The 18,213-nt window shown below is 32.8% G+C and overlaps 4 protein-coding genes across 7 annotated transcripts; 1 reads left to right on the top strand and 3 right to left on the bottom strand.

The window, feature by feature from the left end:
* The first annotated feature begins 761 nt into the window (after window positions 1-761).
* LOC145029322 (uncharacterized) lies at window positions 762-2,372 on the top strand. The gene is made up of 2 exons (XM_078977893.1): window positions 762-826; window positions 967-2,372. The coding sequence occupies exon 2, from the start codon at window positions 1,053-1,055 to the stop codon at window positions 2,187-2,189; it is 1,137 nt and encodes a 378-aa protein (XP_078834019.1). The 5' UTR covers window positions 762-826; window positions 967-1,052; the 3' UTR covers window positions 2,190-2,372.
* A 533-nt stretch (window positions 2,373-2,905) lies between these two features.
* On the bottom strand, window positions 2,906-5,467 carry LOC145029321 (uncharacterized). Its single transcript, XM_078977892.1, has 4 exons — window positions 5,225-5,467; window positions 4,452-4,623; window positions 3,599-4,368; window positions 2,906-3,486 (listed from the first exon to the last, which is right to left on the bottom strand). The coding sequence occupies exons 2-4, from the start codon at window positions 4,540-4,542 to the stop codon at window positions 3,154-3,156; spliced, it is 1,194 nt and encodes a 397-aa protein (XP_078834018.1). The 5' UTR covers window positions 4,543-4,623; window positions 5,225-5,467; the 3' UTR covers window positions 2,906-3,153.
* A 1,767-nt stretch (window positions 5,468-7,234) lies between these two features.
* LOC145032702 (small ribosomal subunit protein uS12) lies at window positions 7,235-8,480 on the bottom strand. Its single transcript, XM_078981601.1, has 4 exons — window positions 8,387-8,480; window positions 7,803-7,958; window positions 7,565-7,691; window positions 7,235-7,493 (listed from the first exon to the last, which is right to left on the bottom strand). The coding sequence occupies exons 1-4, from the start codon at window positions 8,389-8,391 to the stop codon at window positions 7,353-7,355; spliced, it is 429 nt and encodes a 142-aa protein (XP_078837727.1). The 5' UTR covers window positions 8,392-8,480; the 3' UTR covers window positions 7,235-7,352.
* Window positions 8,481-9,526: 1,046 nt separating this feature from the next.
* On the bottom strand, window positions 9,527-13,920 carry LOC145032701 (interactor of constitutive active ROPs 2, chloroplastic-like). Of its 4 annotated transcripts, none has more exons than XM_078981596.1 (5): window positions 13,698-13,920; window positions 11,851-11,948; window positions 11,470-11,638; window positions 9,853-11,370; window positions 9,527-9,774 (listed from the first exon to the last, which is right to left on the bottom strand). In XM_078981596.1, exons 2-4 carry the CDS (start codon window positions 11,868-11,870, stop codon window positions 9,871-9,873), a joined length of 1,689 nt encoding a protein of 562 aa, XP_078837722.1. In that variant the 5' UTR covers window positions 11,871-11,948; window positions 13,698-13,920; the 3' UTR covers window positions 9,527-9,774; window positions 9,853-9,870. The 4 variants fall into 4 exon arrangements, with proteins under 4 accessions (XP_078837722.1, XP_078837721.1, XP_078837723.1 ...); XM_078981595.1 differs by having other exon boundaries at window positions 11,851-11,900; XM_078981597.1 differs by having other exon boundaries at window positions 9,527-9,757; window positions 11,851-11,900.
* Window positions 13,921-18,213: the final 4,293 nt, after the last annotated feature.

The following is an 18,213-nucleotide window of genomic DNA, read 5'->3' as shown; positions in this document are numbered from 1 at the left end:
TAAAACATCAAAAAAAAATGTATTCAAACAACACGTCAAAAAACTAGAAAAAATTATTCAAAAAAAAATATCAAATTAAATCTAAATAATAATAAAAATATAAAAAAATAAAATAAAATGTAAGCAAAGAATATAAAAAAAATTAAATGGTTTTTTTAATTAACTAAGGATATGCAATGTAATTTCTTTAAACCACGGAGATGTATATTGTCAGATTTTTAAAAGTTTGACTAAAAATATGAATCTAACCAAACCATAGGGACCAAAAGTATAATTTACTCAAAAAAGAATCAAGATAATTACATTTATGTTTAAGGGAAATCATATAGATAAAAAAGAAAAAGAAAATTTTAATTAAAAATTAATTTTTTAATAAATAGTTAGATGGTTAGGTATACTCTTAAGTTTCAACTGAGAGTCTTCGTTACCACTTGGAACTACAACCACGGACGTACACATCATCCTGGTACAACGTTCATGGTCAATCGTTGTCCGACCACAAACCACAACGACAAATCAGTCTTAGGTTGAGATGGATGCAAATCGTGGTTGTTGTCGTGGATGTTTTAGATCGAATTTGCCTATCGATAATAAAAGTTATTATTAATAAGTTATTATTAGTGGAAAAAGAACTTATAGAAATGATAAACAGAAAATGTTGTGTCCGAATTCCAAGATTCCCCCTATCATGACACGTGTACAACCCAATTGTATCTTACTTGATAAATAACAGTCACCTCATTTGCAACGATCAAGCGTAAAGTCTCTCTCCTTAACACTATGTCGCTTCTCTTTACGAAGATTTTGCGACATTGATTAGCACCAGGTAATGTATGCCATCTTTCGCTTCTCTTTTCTGATAATAACGTTTTCATCCAACACACTCCACGCTGTTCTTGAATTACTTTTCCTATGCGTATTTTGGTTCTTGATTTTGCGTTTTATCGTGGATTGCATGTGTTTTAGGGATTATTTGTTTATATCGACGAACTTCTGATAGTGTAAGGAACTGAGGTTTCTTGTTAGGATCATCGAACACCTAAACCCTAGTGATGGAATCGTCTTCTGATGAGCATGAAAATGGTGTTGTGAGCTTCGGTTCAGTTGGCGATGCTAGGGTTTCTGGATATGGAAAAGGGATCGTAATGGCGTCAGATGAGAGAATTTCGAAAGATGTTGAAAATGGGGGAAATGATCATATGCGTTTGAATGGTGAAGTTTCAAGATCAGGGTTGGTAGATGATCCAAATCTCGGGACAAATTTAGTTTCAGAAGTAGGCGAGTTACATGCAATCAATCTTGTTGTTGATTTACGCCAATACTCTACAAAAGAAGCAAATGATGTTGAATTCACTGAAAAAGATTCAACTGTTGCTTCATTTAAACCTGCCAAAATCATCCAGTGTGTTGAAGATTTAGCTAAAGATCCATTTGGGATAACTACATCAGAGATTTTAACCATGGAAGCTCAGTTATCATCTTTTAGTTCTTGGAAAGGCTATCCAGATGGTGGTTTAAGCCCATGCAAGAAAATGAAATGCTTATCGGATTTGATGACAAAAAGTAATCATAGTTTTTCTGAAGTGGAATATACACCTAAGAAAAGAGGCAGAAAAAGGAAAAATCTTGAACTTAACAGGGATGAATTTCTTTCCCTTGTTAGATATTCCGCCAGAAACCCGTTTGAAAAACATCATAACCTTGAATCACTGGTGAAATTTTCGTCTGATTTTAGGAATTATTGCATGGAGACAAAATCCCAATTGAGGGAAGAACCAGAAATCCAACATGGCATTAGAGACTCTTACTGGACAGACAAGATCATTGAGTTGAAACCAAAGAAAGAGAACTCTACATCTGCAACTGCAACTGCTTTAATCTTAAAGTTTACAGATTTGGAATCAGTTCCATCAGTTTCAAAAATGAATGAGATATTTGGGCGTTATGGAGCTCTGTTAGAAGAAGAGACTCAAGTGTTGAAGAAGAAGAAGTGTGTGAAGATGGTGTTTGAGAGAAGATGTGATGCAGAAACTGCTTTCAGTAGCAGTGGGAAGTTTAGCATATTTGGTCCAGCTCTTGTGAGCTACTGCCTTAACTTCTCACCAACACCTCGGAAAAGAGGGACAGCTGGCAGAAATCAAAACAAGAAAGGTGTGAAATCAGTCAAGGGGATGCTTTTTGAAGATTAGACGACTGGATCTTGGTAGTGATTAGTAAAGTAACATCATAATCTTTTTTGGCAAACGAATTTTGGAGCTGCTTGATGTTTGACTTTTGATCGTTTTGACTTCTATCGGACATTTACTGTTTGAATTTGAAACATATCAATCTGTCTTATTGAAAATTTAGCTTAGACTAAGGTCATCATAAACTACTTTAATGGTCTCACTAAGTTAGTTTACACGCACCAGTCATCATAAACTAAGGTCATTTGATGTAACTGGAGATTTGAATGTTACTTTTAGAACTAGAACAATATTTGGTTTAAGCTTTGATCCTGGAAATTTTATGGTTGGATATATTGATTATTGAAGTTCAAATAGTGTGAAATATAGAAAAACACACTAATGACATGATGTAACAAGCTATAACATTTATTAATATATATCATTCTAGTTGTTCAATGATAAAATATTGACACATTTAAAGTAGTTGACAAGTTCTATATTTTGATGTATGGTATAAATATGCATGACATTGTGTATCACAAAAAGGCAACATATATATAGAGAGATGATCATATGATATTTTGTTGCTTTTTAACAAACATACTTTCCATATAAATTTTAATACTTGTTTTAGTATATAATAACTTGGGAAAATCAAAATATTTTTTACAAAGTAATCTAAATGAGAAATTTTTGAAAGTATGGTGATTAAGTGTAGGCAACAAAAATAACAATGACATACATGCACAACAAAATTAAACATGACACAAGTGAACAAATCAATAAGCAGACTGTTATTTTATGAAAAAAAAAAAAAAAAATTGGCTTCTTCTTCTAATCAATGAAACATTACCTATAATAATCAAGCAAAGTGAGATGCGTCCATTGATGTATCTTTGATATAAACAAGCCATGAGTGTTGTTAAAAGTTAAAAACCATGCATTAACCAACATAATAACACAACAACGTCTGATGCTTGATTGTTCACGTACGTCTTGCTTGATTGTTCATTTTGCTGGATGAGTTCTTGAATATGCCAGAAGAACTTGATTCACTTTTACCAATCTTCACAGGAACCATTTTGGTTTCCTTGCATTTCTCTCTCTTTTGCATATTTATTTCCATCTTCAATGCATTTAGTTTCCCTTTTATGTCCATAATTTCAGGAGACACCACAAATATATTTCTCACACCTTTTAATGATACACTACTCGACACTCTTTCTCTTTCTTTACCACTTGTTTGTACTCTTGAAGCTCCTGGACTACTACTTCTTTCACCTGTCTTTTTTGCTTGAATCTTTCTCTCTTTTCCATGCTGTGTAGATTCAGTTTTAGACAACCCAATCAATAGAAAGATTTGTAAGAATTGCTAATCCAAAAACTATATATATGATAAGATAAGAGAAATATAAGAAAATGGAACTCACATCCTCAAAGAGTGAAGTCTTGGTTCGTGGGTACAATGTTGTTGACTGTTTTATGATACGATCTGGAGTTTGACTAGTGGGACGTGTTTTCAAAGATGAGTTGGCGGATGAATCACGGTTTGATGATGACATGTGTTGAAGGGTAGTACCCCTACCTGTTGATATTGACCTTTGGTTGACTTTATAGGTTGATGATAATGATGATGATGTGAGTGATGTGCTTGAAGAGGAGCTGGATAGCCCTAAAGGTGATGAAGGATGATGAGAGTGAACTGGTGATGATTTATTCTTCAAGGTGATGATCAATTGTTTACCAGGTTTTTGTTCATCTTTTCTTCGTGCATTGGTTGATGAGGATCTACGTGGAGCACTGGTATTACCTCTTGATGATCTTTGATTCAGAGAAAAGGTTGAAGATGATGATCCTGGTGACCCTGGACTATTGGGACTACTAGGTGATGATGTTCTTGAAGGAATGTGAGATGGAAGATGAGATTTAGAGGGTGAATCAGATTTGGCTTTACCAGTTTTGGATCTTGTGTTGTTTCTTGTAATGGTTGTTGAGGATTTAACGTTGTTTAATGGAGAATTGTGTCTTGATGTTGTTGGTTTTGTTTTGATCTTGTTGAATTTTTTGGTTGAAGCTTCTTCCATCTCTTGGAACAATTCAGCTTCGAGATTTTTAATCTCTTCAAGTGGTTGTAATTGGTGTTTGACATTGTTCCTATCTGCTTCAATTATGCTTGACAACTCATCCTCATCAAGAATACCTGTTTAAAAAGAAAGGAGAGAAAGTAAAGAGTGATGCTATGGATATGAAATATTATTGAAGTTATTGTAATTTGTAGCATACCATCACTAGTGAAAAAGGCTTTATCCCATGCGAAACTTGATGATTTAAGCAGTTGAGGTTTTAGTTTAGTCTGTTCATTGCTTTGTGCCATGTCTGCTCTTTTATCAGTTCAAATATATTTCAATGAAGATATCATGTCTATCAACTGGTGACCCTCAATTTGAAAGATATCCTGTAAAATAATGATTACAAATAGCTTTTTACTCATGCTAATGCATTTCTATGAAGGAAGCAAAGGCCTTTTATAAATTTGCTCAGTGGACACAATGGTGAATATCTATGTTTTGTAATTGTATTCAAGAAATGTAGATTTTCTCTAACTTTGATGGAGTGCTCACAATATTAATCAATAATGGTTCCAATCAATAAAGTCACATGGAGGATGTGATTGAGAATGAAAAGATAAGCAAATGTGTATTGTTTTTCTCTTATGCAGATGATGATGGCTTTTGATTGGAAGAGTTTCAGATTCCAAAAGAACCCCAGTACACAAACAGATCAAAACGAAGAAGGAATAGTCAGTTGAACCAGAAAGCAAATGTAAGAAAATTGGGATTTTGTGTGAATCACAGCAACAGTAAGCGGACGAACGCAGATAGATTAATTATGAACAACAATTACTAAATTTTGATCAACAAATCAACTCTGAACGAATCGTACAGTTTATATATTGTTGCTACCTAATTTGGTTCACCGAATAACTAATCAAAACTAAAACATAAAAACAACATAGGTGCATCGTAACATTGAGGAATTAAAACAACAAGAATCACCTGAAAATGTTTCTCGGTTATAAATGAGGCACGATCATTGTGTAGAAGAAGAGGAAACGGCGATTAAGATATCGTCGCTTTTAGATAAACGGAAAACCTATGTCTTCACTCCCCGACCTTTCCGATCATTTACTTTCATTCCGATTTCCGAAGGCCGGAGAATTGGGTCGTACTCTTGATCCGAATTAAGAAGAAGAAGAAGACCCGATTGTTTGGGAGATTTAGGTAAGAGAAGCTCGAAGATGTGGAGTGGAAAGTTCTTATTTCACAGAGGTCGTTCGGCGGAAAAGTAGACCGTTATTTCGTATTGCGTAAATTACATAAATAGTCCTTCGGTATTGAATATCACCATGTTTCTGTCCTTTGTTTTTGAATAATGCACTCATAATCCTATCTACCAATTTTATTTGACAATTGAAGTTATTGTGGGACAAGGTTTTAACAAAGAACATTAATTTGATTCACTATTGCCTTTCTTATTTACGAAGGTTATATTTTTAAGAAAAAGAATATATTAGGTTGTATCAAATTCAACCATCACTCTATCAGTTTCAAGTTTTAATTATTGATTTTAAGCATTTCAAATGATTTCTTGTGTATATTTAACAACACTAATACTTTTGGTTATATATTTGAACCAAGGCATACATTAAAGATAAAGTTATGGATGTTCACCAAATTAACCAAATTAACCACTTTTCATATTTGAATATTAAAAAATAACACTTTATTTTAGAAAAACCAAAAGAACCGTCATGTTAAAAAAATGGTGATTTTCCAAAAAAAATTTGAAATCTAAGTTCAAAAATTGTTTTATCTAACAAAATCTAAATTTTTGATATAACCTTATCACTAATTATGATTAAAGACTTGATGACATCATCACCAAATCTGCCAAATTGATACTCCGGTCTTGAACTTGGAAGAATATCGCATGGTAGTAAAAAAACGGCAAATTAACAAAATTTTTTGTTTTTCGATGGTGTTTTCAGCTCTTTTTGAGGGCTTAAAACGGTGTTTTTTTAATATTATTTTGAATTTTTTAAAGATTATGATTTATTTAGATAATATTTAGACAATACTAAAAAATTTTAACTTTTATTTTAAACTAAAAGCCACTTGAAGTGGTTTTTATGAGCTTTTAGTTAGGTTTTTTTTGTAATTTTAAACTTTTAAATGCTGACAACTACTTTTATGAAACACTTCTACACAAATAAAAGCTATAACTTTTAATTTTCTAGCTTCCAACTAGCTTCTAGCTTTTTGTAATTTTAAACTTTTAAAGTTGACAACTACTTTTGTCACAAATAAAAACTATAACTTCTTAATTTCAGCTTCCACCTAATTTTTTAAAAACATCTTACACCTAAGTGTCAAGGTGTCTCTTCTAAGTCATGGCTTTCTTTAGCCATGACTTAACAAAGGCTCTCTCTCTCTCTCAAAACAGCAGGATTGAAATAATAACATCTATTCCCATTAAACCCCTCATGGGAAGAGAGTTTTCAAAAACCTTGGTCATGAGAACGGTATCCAAACACTAGTTTAGTTTTATTAAGTCAATAAAACAAGCCGCATTAGGCGTTACATTAACAGTATGTTTGGCAAAAATAACAGCTACTTTAGAGTTGTATGCATTTATGTAAAACTTTTTAATAAAACAAATTGTAAATTTTTGAAAGGTCGAACAAATCTTCAACCTCTGTTAGTTGTCTGATGACAAGGGAAACTATGAATCTACTTATCATCTTTTCGGTGTAAAATCACATAAAAAGACAACCAAAAAAAAAAGGTGATTTTTATGCACAACGTAATAATAGACTTGAGTTTTTTAAGCTACTTGTAATAGTCATAATAAACTTAAGTTTTTTGAGCAGCAAAAAAGTTCTTTTGGGGGAGCTCATAGTTCAAAACAAAGCATTTGTTACACCGATCATCCCTAACCAATGTAAAATGACTATTGCACCCTTACCCGATAGTGTGGGCTAAATTTAACACAGGCAATATTTGTGCTTTTCTTTGAAGTCATAGTAGATGGTATTTCAAAATCCCAGATTAAATAAAGAAGAGTAAAATGTGAAGTCTTGAATATAAAAAAAATGAGATACGAAACTAAAACTACGCATCATACTTAAGACCTTGGCTTCTCTTTCTTCTCCTTGAAAAGAGCCAAAAGAGAGACACCAGAAACCTTCACAACCTTAAACCTAACTCCAGGAATATCTCCCACAGCATGCCCTTTACGTCCGAATCCTGCAATCAACACCTCGTCCTGTGCCAAAAAAAAAAATTAGAAACCATAGGACCAAAACCAAACTGATGAAGAATGACTAAAATACCCACATTTTCTTCAATATAGTTTAAGCAACCATCATTGGGGACAAAAGCTGCAATCTTCTTTCCATTCTTGATAAGTTGGACTCTTGCACACTTTCTGATGGCAGAGTTAGGCTGTTTCGCCTCAATACCACTGTAGATATATGTTGAGAAACATTCAGTGATGTTATAAATTAAAAAGACAAAATGTATCATGTGAGAATTGACCAAAAAAGTGAAGAGTGTAGAATTTGTGTTTACATACATCTTCTCCAAGACAATGCCTTTAGCATGAGAAGAACCAGCAAATGGCTTCTTCCATTCGTTTCCAAGATGAGATTTCTTGTAAGACTTGTCAGCCCATCTTTGTCGCCTTCTGTGACTCTTTAGCTTGCGACCAGCTCCCATTCCATGTGTCTTCCTGCAACATATCAATGTTCACTCATAACCGAAGCAGCATATCCATCCAAAAGCTCAAGAAAAATTCCAATGAAAATGTTAACCAAAATTGGCATAAAGTTATTATCTTAAGATCTAAATATCAATTCTAATATTCGACAAAAACAAGCAAATGAAAAACAATACTTATAAGCCTCTTTTTCTTAGGTTATTCATATTCAAACTTGTATTTCCTCGTCGAAACATTAAATCAGCAGAAAACACTAGCCAATGAACATATATGAAAATGATGGTTATCAATTAGACGGAGTTCTTAGAAAGCACTTGTACCATTTGGATGAATTCTACTAATCATGGCTATATGATACACAAAATAGCTACACATAACAGTCAAACGCACAACCATAACTATGGAAGAAGATACATTAGATCCACGAATGTGTTGCTTACCCCATCTTTGCACTGAAAAAGTAATAAACTTCCGACTAACCCTAATTCTCCTTGCGAACTGTACGGCGTTGATGCGGTTTTACATCGATTTATGTATAGTAATAGTATACTGACAAAATGGGCCTGTTTGGGCTTTCGTTTAGGTCTTTGGGCTTTTACTGTTGGATTCAATTATATTACAATGCCTTGTAAAAAATCTAGAATCTTAGCTTCAAGCCTTCTTTAAATAAAAATACTGTTGTCAAACAAAAGCAAAAGCGATTACTTCAACAAGAGGCATGAATATAAAACATAAATATTACCAACTAAAAGATAATAATAATAATTTGAATGTTGTTACTTAATAAATCCAACGATCATAATACAAAAACCATTAAATTCAAATTATAAATAATAATTTACAGTGACAAAATATTTCAACAACAAATATGCCGTATAAAATATTCACATACCTATAATATCTCCTTGCATCTTGTGTCATCTATACCTTGTCATTCCTTTTAAATGCAACAACCATGGTTTAAAATTTACGTGCAAAAGAGCGTGTTACATAAAAAGTTTTATGTTTTGCATCATGTAACATTTTTCGAGCATATGTAATTCTTTTTGCTTTTCGATCAATCGCATGATATGATACAATCGCATATGTAATTCTTATTGGATGTCATTGGGTTTACAAGATCATAATAAAATCTGATGGGTAAACCCATATAGAATAAGGTTACTCTCATTAATACGGTATAGATTATGAAAAAAGTTTTGCACCATCTATGAAAATGATGATTATGCATATTATGATTACGGTGGTTTCAAACAAACACCTTGTATTTGGTTTGAGAAGTTCTTCACAGTATTACATCTCTTTGCCTTTTCCTAGCAATCATGATTTGGCATTGTTTGTTAACTGTACTAGTGCAAGTTAAATCGTCTTGTCTGCATTTGTTGATGACATGATTATCAATGATGATGGTTATGGTAGGAGCATTTTCTAAGATACCGTAATTATTTCCTATTATTTATTATTTCCCCTTTTCACCTATTTTGTATTAATTGAAGGACAAACTTCATCCAGTCCTAACATACATACACGTATAACTAAAATCATATGTTCAGCTAGTTTATAAAGATGGACGCTGCAAATTGAGAAACATGATGCGAAATGCCGATAATAAGACGTTAATTGTCGTGTTATTACAAATACTTGCATTCTCTGTCAAAATGCATCACCCACCACCACAAACGGCTGGTCAAGATCAAGGTCAACGTCAAAGTCAAAGACAACCCCCATTACAATTCAACTTCACTATACAGAAGAAAACTAACAAAAGGCTTGACCTTCATTCATTCAACTTCAAGCAAACAACCCCTGAGCTGATCACGATCAAGATCTTTAGAACATACCCGCCAATATCAGTTAATAAAATAAAATAAAAAAATCAAGATTCAAGCCAAAATTAATTAATTACCTGCAAAATGTGTTGAGATTACTTCTGGCTTTTCTTCAATAAAACCCCAATTTTCTTCAACATATTCCCGTTCTTCTTCTTGGGCGATTCATCTTCCATATCCTCTGAAAACGGTGAATTCAACTTCCCACCAATCGTATGTGAATCAAGCGACCCTGTTCGCTCCACAAATTTCCCATTATTCCCACCGGAAAGCATGGCCGCTGCCGCCTCTGCCGCCTTCCTCCACTGGTCCGACTGCACTTTCAGCCGCCTCAACTCCGCCTCCATCTCAGCATTCGCCGCCTGTGCCAAATCCAACTGCTCCGTCACCCTCAACACTTTTCTACCACTCTTCTCAGCCTCTTCTGTCAAATAACCTAATTTCATAACCGCTTCTTTTTCACCTTCTGCAACTTGATCCTTTTCCATCATCAATCTTTTATTCTCTTCTGTAATGTTCTTCAATTCGGTTTCTTTTTCAGACATAACCCTCTTCAAATCCTCCAAATCAGCCTCCAATCTTTTTAATTCCACAACATCGGCATTGTCATCTTCAGTGTTTTTGTTTTCATCTGTTGTTAATTTTAGCTTTTCGTTCAAGTTCTTATTTTCTTCCGATACGTTTTGCAGTTTTTCTTCTTTTTCAATCAATTTCACCTTCAAATCTTCCAACTCTGTTTTCGATTTCTCCAAATTTGCCTCCAGGATTTGAACTTTTTCACAGGACTCAGATCTTGACTGTTCCACAAGCTCATAAGCGCTTCGAATTTGTAAAGTTGTTTGAATATATTCTTCTTGGTATCTTTTCTCAGCACCTTCAAGCGCCAACCGTAACTTTGCCACCTCAGATTCTTCTTCATCATCAACCTGAGCGTCTCCATGGCACTCAGCTTTCAATTTCTCCAACTCCATGGTTAAAGAATCACAAGCTTCCATGGCTTTCACCTTTTCAGACCTCAAAGCCTCCTCTGTTGACTTTACGGTTTCCAACTGTTCTTGGGTTTGACTAACGATTTCCAAAGCTTTAGCTTCGGCATCTTTGGAATCATTCAATTGGTTTTTGAGTTCTTCAACTACAGCAAGAGTTTCCGAGAGCTCTAACCTTAAAGCCAACAGATCATTATGAGCTGACTCAGCGTATTTAGCTTGATTAGCTTCAGATTCAGACAGTTTCTCAAGCTGAATCTTGAGCTTCTGGATCTCATTCATGGCAGAAGCTAAGGCGGCTGAATCCATTGAGTGGTGTTTCTGGACAGCTTCAAGTTCAGATTCCCATGCCCTGTCTCGGTCCTGAGAAATCTTTCTTAGTTCTTGAAGTCGGGATTCTTCAGAAGCCGAAATCTCATCCAGCTGTTGTTGTGAATCTTGAAGCTTTTCTGACATGTCAGCAAGCTCTTTCTTGGCCACATCAGCATCCTCGTTGGCACGTTTCTTACTTGCTTCCGATTGACTCAATTGATCCTTGGCTTTCTTCAGTTCTTCTTGAAGATTAGCAAGCTGGGTTTCAAGTTCAGCCACTCTGCCAGGACGCTTTTTCTGTAATTTTACAAAAGAAAAAAAAAAGACTATTATACCCCTGTGACACTCGAAAGCCAAAAACAAAATGTTTTTATTAGTATTATATTTATATGATACCTCGGATGTTGGGGTACGAGGTGACCGACGTTCAGAAACTTTTGGGCTTCTTGGTTTTGGTGTTCTGGTCACCGGACTTTGAGTGGAAGAATTTTCCGGTTCTACCCCTGAAGTTTTGAGCTGCCTAGCAGTTTTTGGTGTCCTCTGTGGCACCTCCAAGGTTACAGCTCTGTTTTTTTTTTTTTTAACTTAGATTAGAATATTCAATAATTTGTTATAATGATCAAAGGGTATTTTGGTAATTTTGGTTTGAAGTCATCAAAAAAAATGATCACGTGAAAGATTCTAAGAACATAAAGATCAAAGCAAGGACCAGTTATGACAAAAGAGTAAATGAATTAAAGGGTCGCATCTAATGAATAGTGAAAGTGGATAGAATACCTTGTCTTTGGGGTTTGCATTGTCTAATTTACCCTTGAGTAAAAGCAATCCTGTAAAAAAAAAGGCCCACTTGAATAAAGAAAGTTGACCCACAATGCCTATAATGGATTCGAGAGGAATGCTTGGGTCAGAATTCAGAAAGAATGATTTGTTTATATATGTTTATGTATATGCAAATGCATATATATCATATGTGAAAGGATACCTAAAAATGACGTCATCATGGAGGAAACCCTAACTTTAATCAATGTCAACTAAAAGAAATCAAAACCTTCAAAGAAACTCCATACTCCACAACCACAAGAACCACCCCCACTCTCAACAAACTAACTAACTCGAAAAGGAATTTAAATCTAAATTACTTTTAAAAAATATTTTCATTCGCATCAAAATTGGTATATTAAATTTTACATAAACAGTAGAAATCATATGAACCTTGTGGATTTGGTTAAAAAATATCTATACATATGGAAACACAGGAACAGTATTACAAATCATTACACAACTTCAGCACTATGATAAAGTCACTTTTTCGATCTGAATCCCAATTGATGTGAAATGAGAAAACAGAAGCATTTAAAGCTTTTCTCTTGACATTATTGTAAAAACCAAATTTAAAATAAATAAAAAAAAAAAGAAACCTACCAATCTACCATTACATACATTTTAATTAAAAAGAGACAAGCAACATTAATGGCATCTTCAAGCCCACATATAAATCCAAATACGGTGCTCCTATATCAGTAATGACACAAAAGTTCAATGTTGTCTCTTAAAATTCAAATATTCTAATTTAATATTAAAAAATTGGTACTAGATATTTTTGTTTCAGTTTCAAAAGTTCCGTTATTGTGAAACATAGTTTTCTGAGAGACTCAAACACCTCGATCTATATATCCAAAACAATCTTTTACTTGAACCTTAAAAAGTGAATGTGTGAATCCAATAAAACTCGTGGCTTGACACAAAGAAATAATAGGAAATGAACCCAGAATTAATATTTTGATTGGAAGTCTTTCTTTCATTCAAGTTTTTATAATGGTGGATTTAATGCCTTCCTGGAACGTACAAAAAAATAATATAATACTAGAGAAATTATATTTATAACGGTAGATGGAAGCTCCCGATAAGTACAATGAATTCAAATTTTTAAACAATTAGATCTAAAAACAGATTGGTGAAGTACCATTTGAGTTGACCAAAAAATTGAATTTTTTAAGGGGGTGGATGAAGCTTTGATGCAGCTGCGAAATACCTAATGGAACTTATAAAAACGGAAAAAACTAAAAACACAAAGCAAAATTTCTGAAGTACCCAGATGAGGAAAAAGGGGAAAAGCAACAAATCTATTGACATTGACTGAGAATTTAAAGCTTTATTAAAGAAAAAGATGTTCTTATGCAACTTGTATTACATGATTTTAAGATTGAACTAAAAAAAATAAAAAATAACTCAAGGGTTTTACACCATTCAATGGTAATCAAAACTACGGAAATGCTGCCCCAAAAAGCTAGAGATAGTGGGAAACATTTGAAGCACTAGCTTGAGAAAAGGGAGGAAAAATGGGGAATCCAAAAACGAAATAAAATTAGCAGATGTAACAGAAGAAAAAAGCAGCTGCTGAAAACTTAAAACGAAGATGAACACAGTATAGAGTATAGACAGCTGTAAGCTTCTCAAATTTCAAACCAAAAAAAAAGGAGATACATTGACGAAAAATTATCTGCAAAAAGAAATAGTCTACCAACACTTGGGATGCAGAATATTACATCTAACGTTTCCAAACCCAGAAAAAAAAAAAAAAAAAACAATTCAAAATCAAGGGGCAACAAATACATGGAGTTTACCTGAGAGATAAAAGTTGTACGGACGCGAAAGTTGGTATTCTGCAAGTGTAGTGACTCGATTAGAGTGAGATAATGGATGCTTGAAAGGGAAAAGGACGAAGAAACCCTAGTTTAAGGGGAAGATGAAGATGGTGGGTGTTTTATCTTTATAGCCACTGATGCAGTTCCCAAGTCACTCACTCGTCTCGTCTCTTCTCAACTCTTTCTTTAGTCTTTAACTGGAGAGTGTGGGGTGTTTATATGAATGAAAATGGGATTTGAGTTAAGTAACGCACGCGCTCTTTCTTTCACGCGCTGACGGCACGCTCCAGTGGGCCCAGTCACATGGTTTTGGTGGGATTTTTACTCATTTTGAAATCTTTTATGTGAAACTTTGTCATTGGGTATTTGGATAAGATAAATGGGGTTAAAATTTCATCTCAAAACTATAATTTTGTTTTCTATTGTTCATGAGGTTATGTTTGATTTTTTTGCTTAGGCAGTCACGGTTGTTCATTTTTTTTCCTTCTTTTTATATATATTTATCTTGGAAAATAATCGAAAATCACATAAGAAGGGTTCTAAGAAGGGTTTTGATACATACATTTTAGATTGTTATTGTAAACAATTTTGAATCATTGTTTGAAAGACACTAGATTATGACATCCGTTAAATGCGGGAAACACATAAATAAAATGAAATTTTGTATAGATATTACAAAATAATTATAAAAAAGTAGGGTTATTGGTATTATTGAAATGTTTAGAAATTACACTAAAATAGGTAAATATATATAGCGTTAAAGGACCTCTTTATAAACAACATTTTTTATTTTATTAGTTCAATGACCTTGTTTGTCACATATAAGTACCTTCAAACATTTTTTACTTGTGACACGGAAAACAACTATATATAGTCAACCATGCATGAAATGGGTCTACACAAGTATAATCCAACATTTAACAATGTACTTTCAAAATACATTGTTATTTTATGGCTATATTGCGAAATATAACTGTTTATTTCAAAAAAATAGCAACTTATTTATGTTCCTTCAAAATGAACCACATAAAACCCCCCATAATATTAAATATAAAGAAACTATAACCAATTCTCTCTCCACTTCATCTCTAATATAAGATCTTTTTTCCTTAATCTAAGTTATTATCACTATCATCGACAATGTTAAGATTCATTGATGACTTCTTTTTTATTTTAGGGATAACACGAAAGAAATCATTTCTTAGGTCCATCATTTATGTTTATATCTTCGGTTTTTTTTTATTTTTATTTTGATATGCCTTCTTCCGTTTACCACCATATTTTTTTTCATGCTCCTTTTTATATGAAATAAATTTTTTTTGTGAAATTCTTTATACGGTTTTGAGTATGTGGAGGTATGTTGATTTTTTTTATGTAAAGAAAGTAAGGTATTTGTTCGATGTTGGTTCCTAGGTTTGGTTCTTATTTTTTTTGTGATTTCTCATAATTCATTGTGTTTTAATTTGCATATTTATCTAAAATCTTTATATATAGAACACTTTATCTATATAGTCATTCACAATAGAGTTTAATGAAGGAAAAAAGAAACACCTCTTTTGTTTTATTTACTTTGCAAATTATTGAGCCTCCATGCAAAACTTACAACATAATGAAAAAAACAAAAATCCCTTATGATGTAAATGCCAATTATGATTCTACCCCTTTTCCTCTTGTAACAATTATCTCACTTCAAAACATCTACTTTTGTGTTTCAGCATATTATTGATAGCATGAAAGATCCAAGCATTGTTGCATTTTGGTTAATCACAATGCCTCAAATTATGGGAGGATTTAAATATGGTGATGAGGTCAAACATAAAATATGGTGGTAATACAAGGTTCTTCTATTTCTTATTTATTTATTTACTTATTTTTTCATTCAACTTTATTACGAAATTAAATAGCTTCTTTTGTTGATATTATTGTTTCTTATTTAGAATAATATGCGATATGATCAACTTCATGATGCTATAGCAATGAGAAAACTTGGATGAGCAGGAAGTGAGATAAATTTATAATTTATTAACTTCAATGAGAAATTAATTAATTACAATTTTGTTATTGAATTTGAAATACAACAGGGGTTATATCAATGGATCCTGAACGTGCAAGAAATGATTCTTATTTATTAATTTACTTATTTTTTTAATTCAACTTTATTACGAAATTAAATAGCTTCTTTTATTGATATTAGTGTTTCTTATTTAGAAAAAATATGCGATATGATCAACTTCGTGATGCTATAGCAATGAGAAAACTTGGGTGAGCAGGAAGTGAGATAAATTTATAATTTATTAACTTCAATGAGAAATTAATTAATTACAATTTTGTTATTGAATTTGAAATACAACAGGGATTATATTAATGGATCTTGAACATGCAATAAATGATCTAGTGGTAGTAAAGAACATGCCTTACTATAAAGCAAAGAGCAAATTAGGGGCAGAAGTGATGTACCACCATGACCTCAAAAAAAAAAAGGGGGGGGGGGGGGGGGGTGGGGGAGAGATCTTAGTATAAACAAAAGTTTTTTCAATTATATATTTGGTTCCTGTGTTTAGTTGATTTTTTTGGTTTTGGTCCCTAAAAGAATCAGGTTGTAGTTTTGGACCTTGTTTCACTGTTTCATAAAAATTTTATGATTGCCTAAGTTAACAACCTAGCTATTAGGTTTTTTTTTTAAATCACCATTTTGCCTTTGAACCAAAACTAAAAAACATATAGCATAACAACAAAATTTATATATATATATTTTTTTTACTTAAGTTTAGAGTAAATTATATTTTTGGTCCTTGAGTATACCTGTTTTTTTTTTTTCAGAAGGTTCTGAGGGGCGTTTTTGGTATTTCAGGGTCAAATACCGACCCTAGCTGAGTGCACAATTCTATTATACCGTGCATTCTTACCTACCCATGTATGGTACCAATTCTTTTTGAAAAAGGAATACATGAGCCTACTTTCATCTTTCAGAACATGCTTATATTTAACTTTAAAGCTCAGATCAATTGTTGAGAAGGTATATTTCTTATTCTTATTTTGTTACTACCGGAGACATAAAAAAAACTTTCTAATGAGGGCGTTCATGTCTTTTGTACCCGTCTGTTATATTATGTCATGTCATCTCTTGTCTTGTCTATTGATTTTTTACAAAGGTATACACACACATGTAACATCATAATTTCATTATATATAACATCTAATTTTAACATTGAGTTTACTGTTTTTGAAAATAGGATCATAGTTACCGATTAAAAAGATGGAACCAAGAACCGAACACAACATCAAAAAAATAATTCAAAAACAACATTATACATCCAAATTATAAGTATTTAACAAAGAACCATACGAATAAGTAAAAACATATAATTTCGAAAACAATATCAAACTTACAGATTAAAATGATTTAAGGAAGAAATACATACATATATTCAACTAATCAAACTGATGGGAAGGTTGAAGTTTTTTTGCATTTCTTTTCTACGTGGGAATTATGACATAATGTTTGTGTAAATCGATTACTAAAAAGGTTTGAAATATATATATATATATATATATATATATATATATATATATATATATATATATATATATATATATATATATATATATACAAGTCAATATGATGAAAAATTAGTAGGTAATCAATTGAAATCTTATTTAAACTTAAAATATAAGATATCATGCTTGAAAGTATATTGGTTCATAAAAATATCTGAAACTTTTGAAATTTGAAATTAATAGTTTCCGATATTTCAACATATAATGTATTTGGAAAACAATTTTAAATGGAAACAGAGCCTAAATTTATGGTTTACATTAATAAGGAACCAATTTTGTAGTTGTAAGTTTGGAAAGAATTAAAGTATCATCTTCATACCAGGCGGGTTTACTTTAACAATCTTCTTCTTGCATAAAATTTCGGCATCATTGGCGCTGAGCCAATCCATTCCCAACACGATGTCGAAACCGTTAAGTTCGATAGGCAATAATTCCTCGCAGAACTTATTCTCATTCAAGTCAATTAAGATGTTTTTCATACGATGGCTAACAGGTACAAACTTGCCACTAGTAACTTCGATTAATAAAGCATTATCTAATCTATTAATAGGCAAAGCTAGTTTTCTACCAAATTCATGCGATATAAAGGAGTAGTTGGCTCCATAATCAAATAAAATTTGGGCAGGCAAATTGTTAACGAGAAAGGTACCTGAAGCGACAGCAGCTTCATCCTTAGCAGCTTCCAGTGTCATCTGGAATGCTCTCGCCTTCGGCTTTGGTGGAATGTTGGGCTTAGCTGCCTCCTTCTTCTTCGGACAGTCTTTCAAAATATGCCCCTCTTCATTACAACCAAAACACATCCTTTTGTTGTTCGGATATTCATTGGCAAAATGTCCAACCTTTCCACACTTGTAGCAAGTTACATCCTCGCTACATTTCCCGAAATGCTTTATCTTACACTTTTCACACCACTTCGCTTCCCCTCCTTTACCCCCAC

Source organism: Lactuca saligna, chromosome 2, assembly GCF_052625555.1.
Source record: "Lactuca saligna cultivar CGN05327 chromosome 2, ASM5262555v1, whole genome shotgun sequence".
In the NCBI taxonomy this organism is placed as follows: domain Eukaryota; kingdom Viridiplantae; phylum Streptophyta; class Magnoliopsida; order Asterales; family Asteraceae; genus Lactuca; species Lactuca saligna.
Note: the sequence above shows the minus strand (reverse complement) of the source record. Positions and strands in the feature narration are given on the sequence as shown.

Coding starts and splice junctions, on each gene's coding strand:
- LOC145029322 (XM_078977893.1), top strand. CDS start 1,053: ATGGAATCGTCTTCTGATGAGCATGAAAATGGTGTTGTGAGCTTCGGT.
- LOC145029321 (XM_078977892.1), bottom strand. CDS start 4,542: ATGGCACAAAGCAATGAACAGACTAAACTAAAACCTCAACTGCTTAAA. Junction 4,369..4,451: donor AGCCTTTTTCACTAGTGATG/GTATGCTACAAA, acceptor CTTTTTAAACAG/GTATTCTTGATGAGGATGAG. Junction 3,487..3,598: donor AGACTTCACTCTTTGAGGAT/GTGAGTTCCATT, acceptor GAATCTACACAG/CATGGAAAAGAGAGAAAGAT.
- LOC145032702 (XM_078981601.1), bottom strand. Junction 7,692..7,802: donor GGCATTGTCTTGGAGAAGAT/GTATGTAAACAC, acceptor ATATATCTACAG/TGGTATTGAGGCGAAACAGC. Junction 7,494..7,564: donor TAAACTATATTGAAGAAAAT/GTGGGTATTTTA, acceptor TTTTTGGCACAG/GACGAGGTGTTGATTGCAGG.
- LOC145032701 (XM_078981596.1), bottom strand. CDS start 11,870: ATGCAAACCCCAAAGACAAG. Junction 11,639..11,850: donor ATGCAAACCCCAAAGACAAG/GTATTCTATCCA, acceptor AAAAAAAAACAG/AGCTGTAACCTTGGAGGTGC. Junction 11,371..11,469: donor CTCGTACCCCAACATCCGAG/GTATCATATAAA, acceptor GTAAAATTACAG/AAAAAGCGTCCTGGCAGAGT.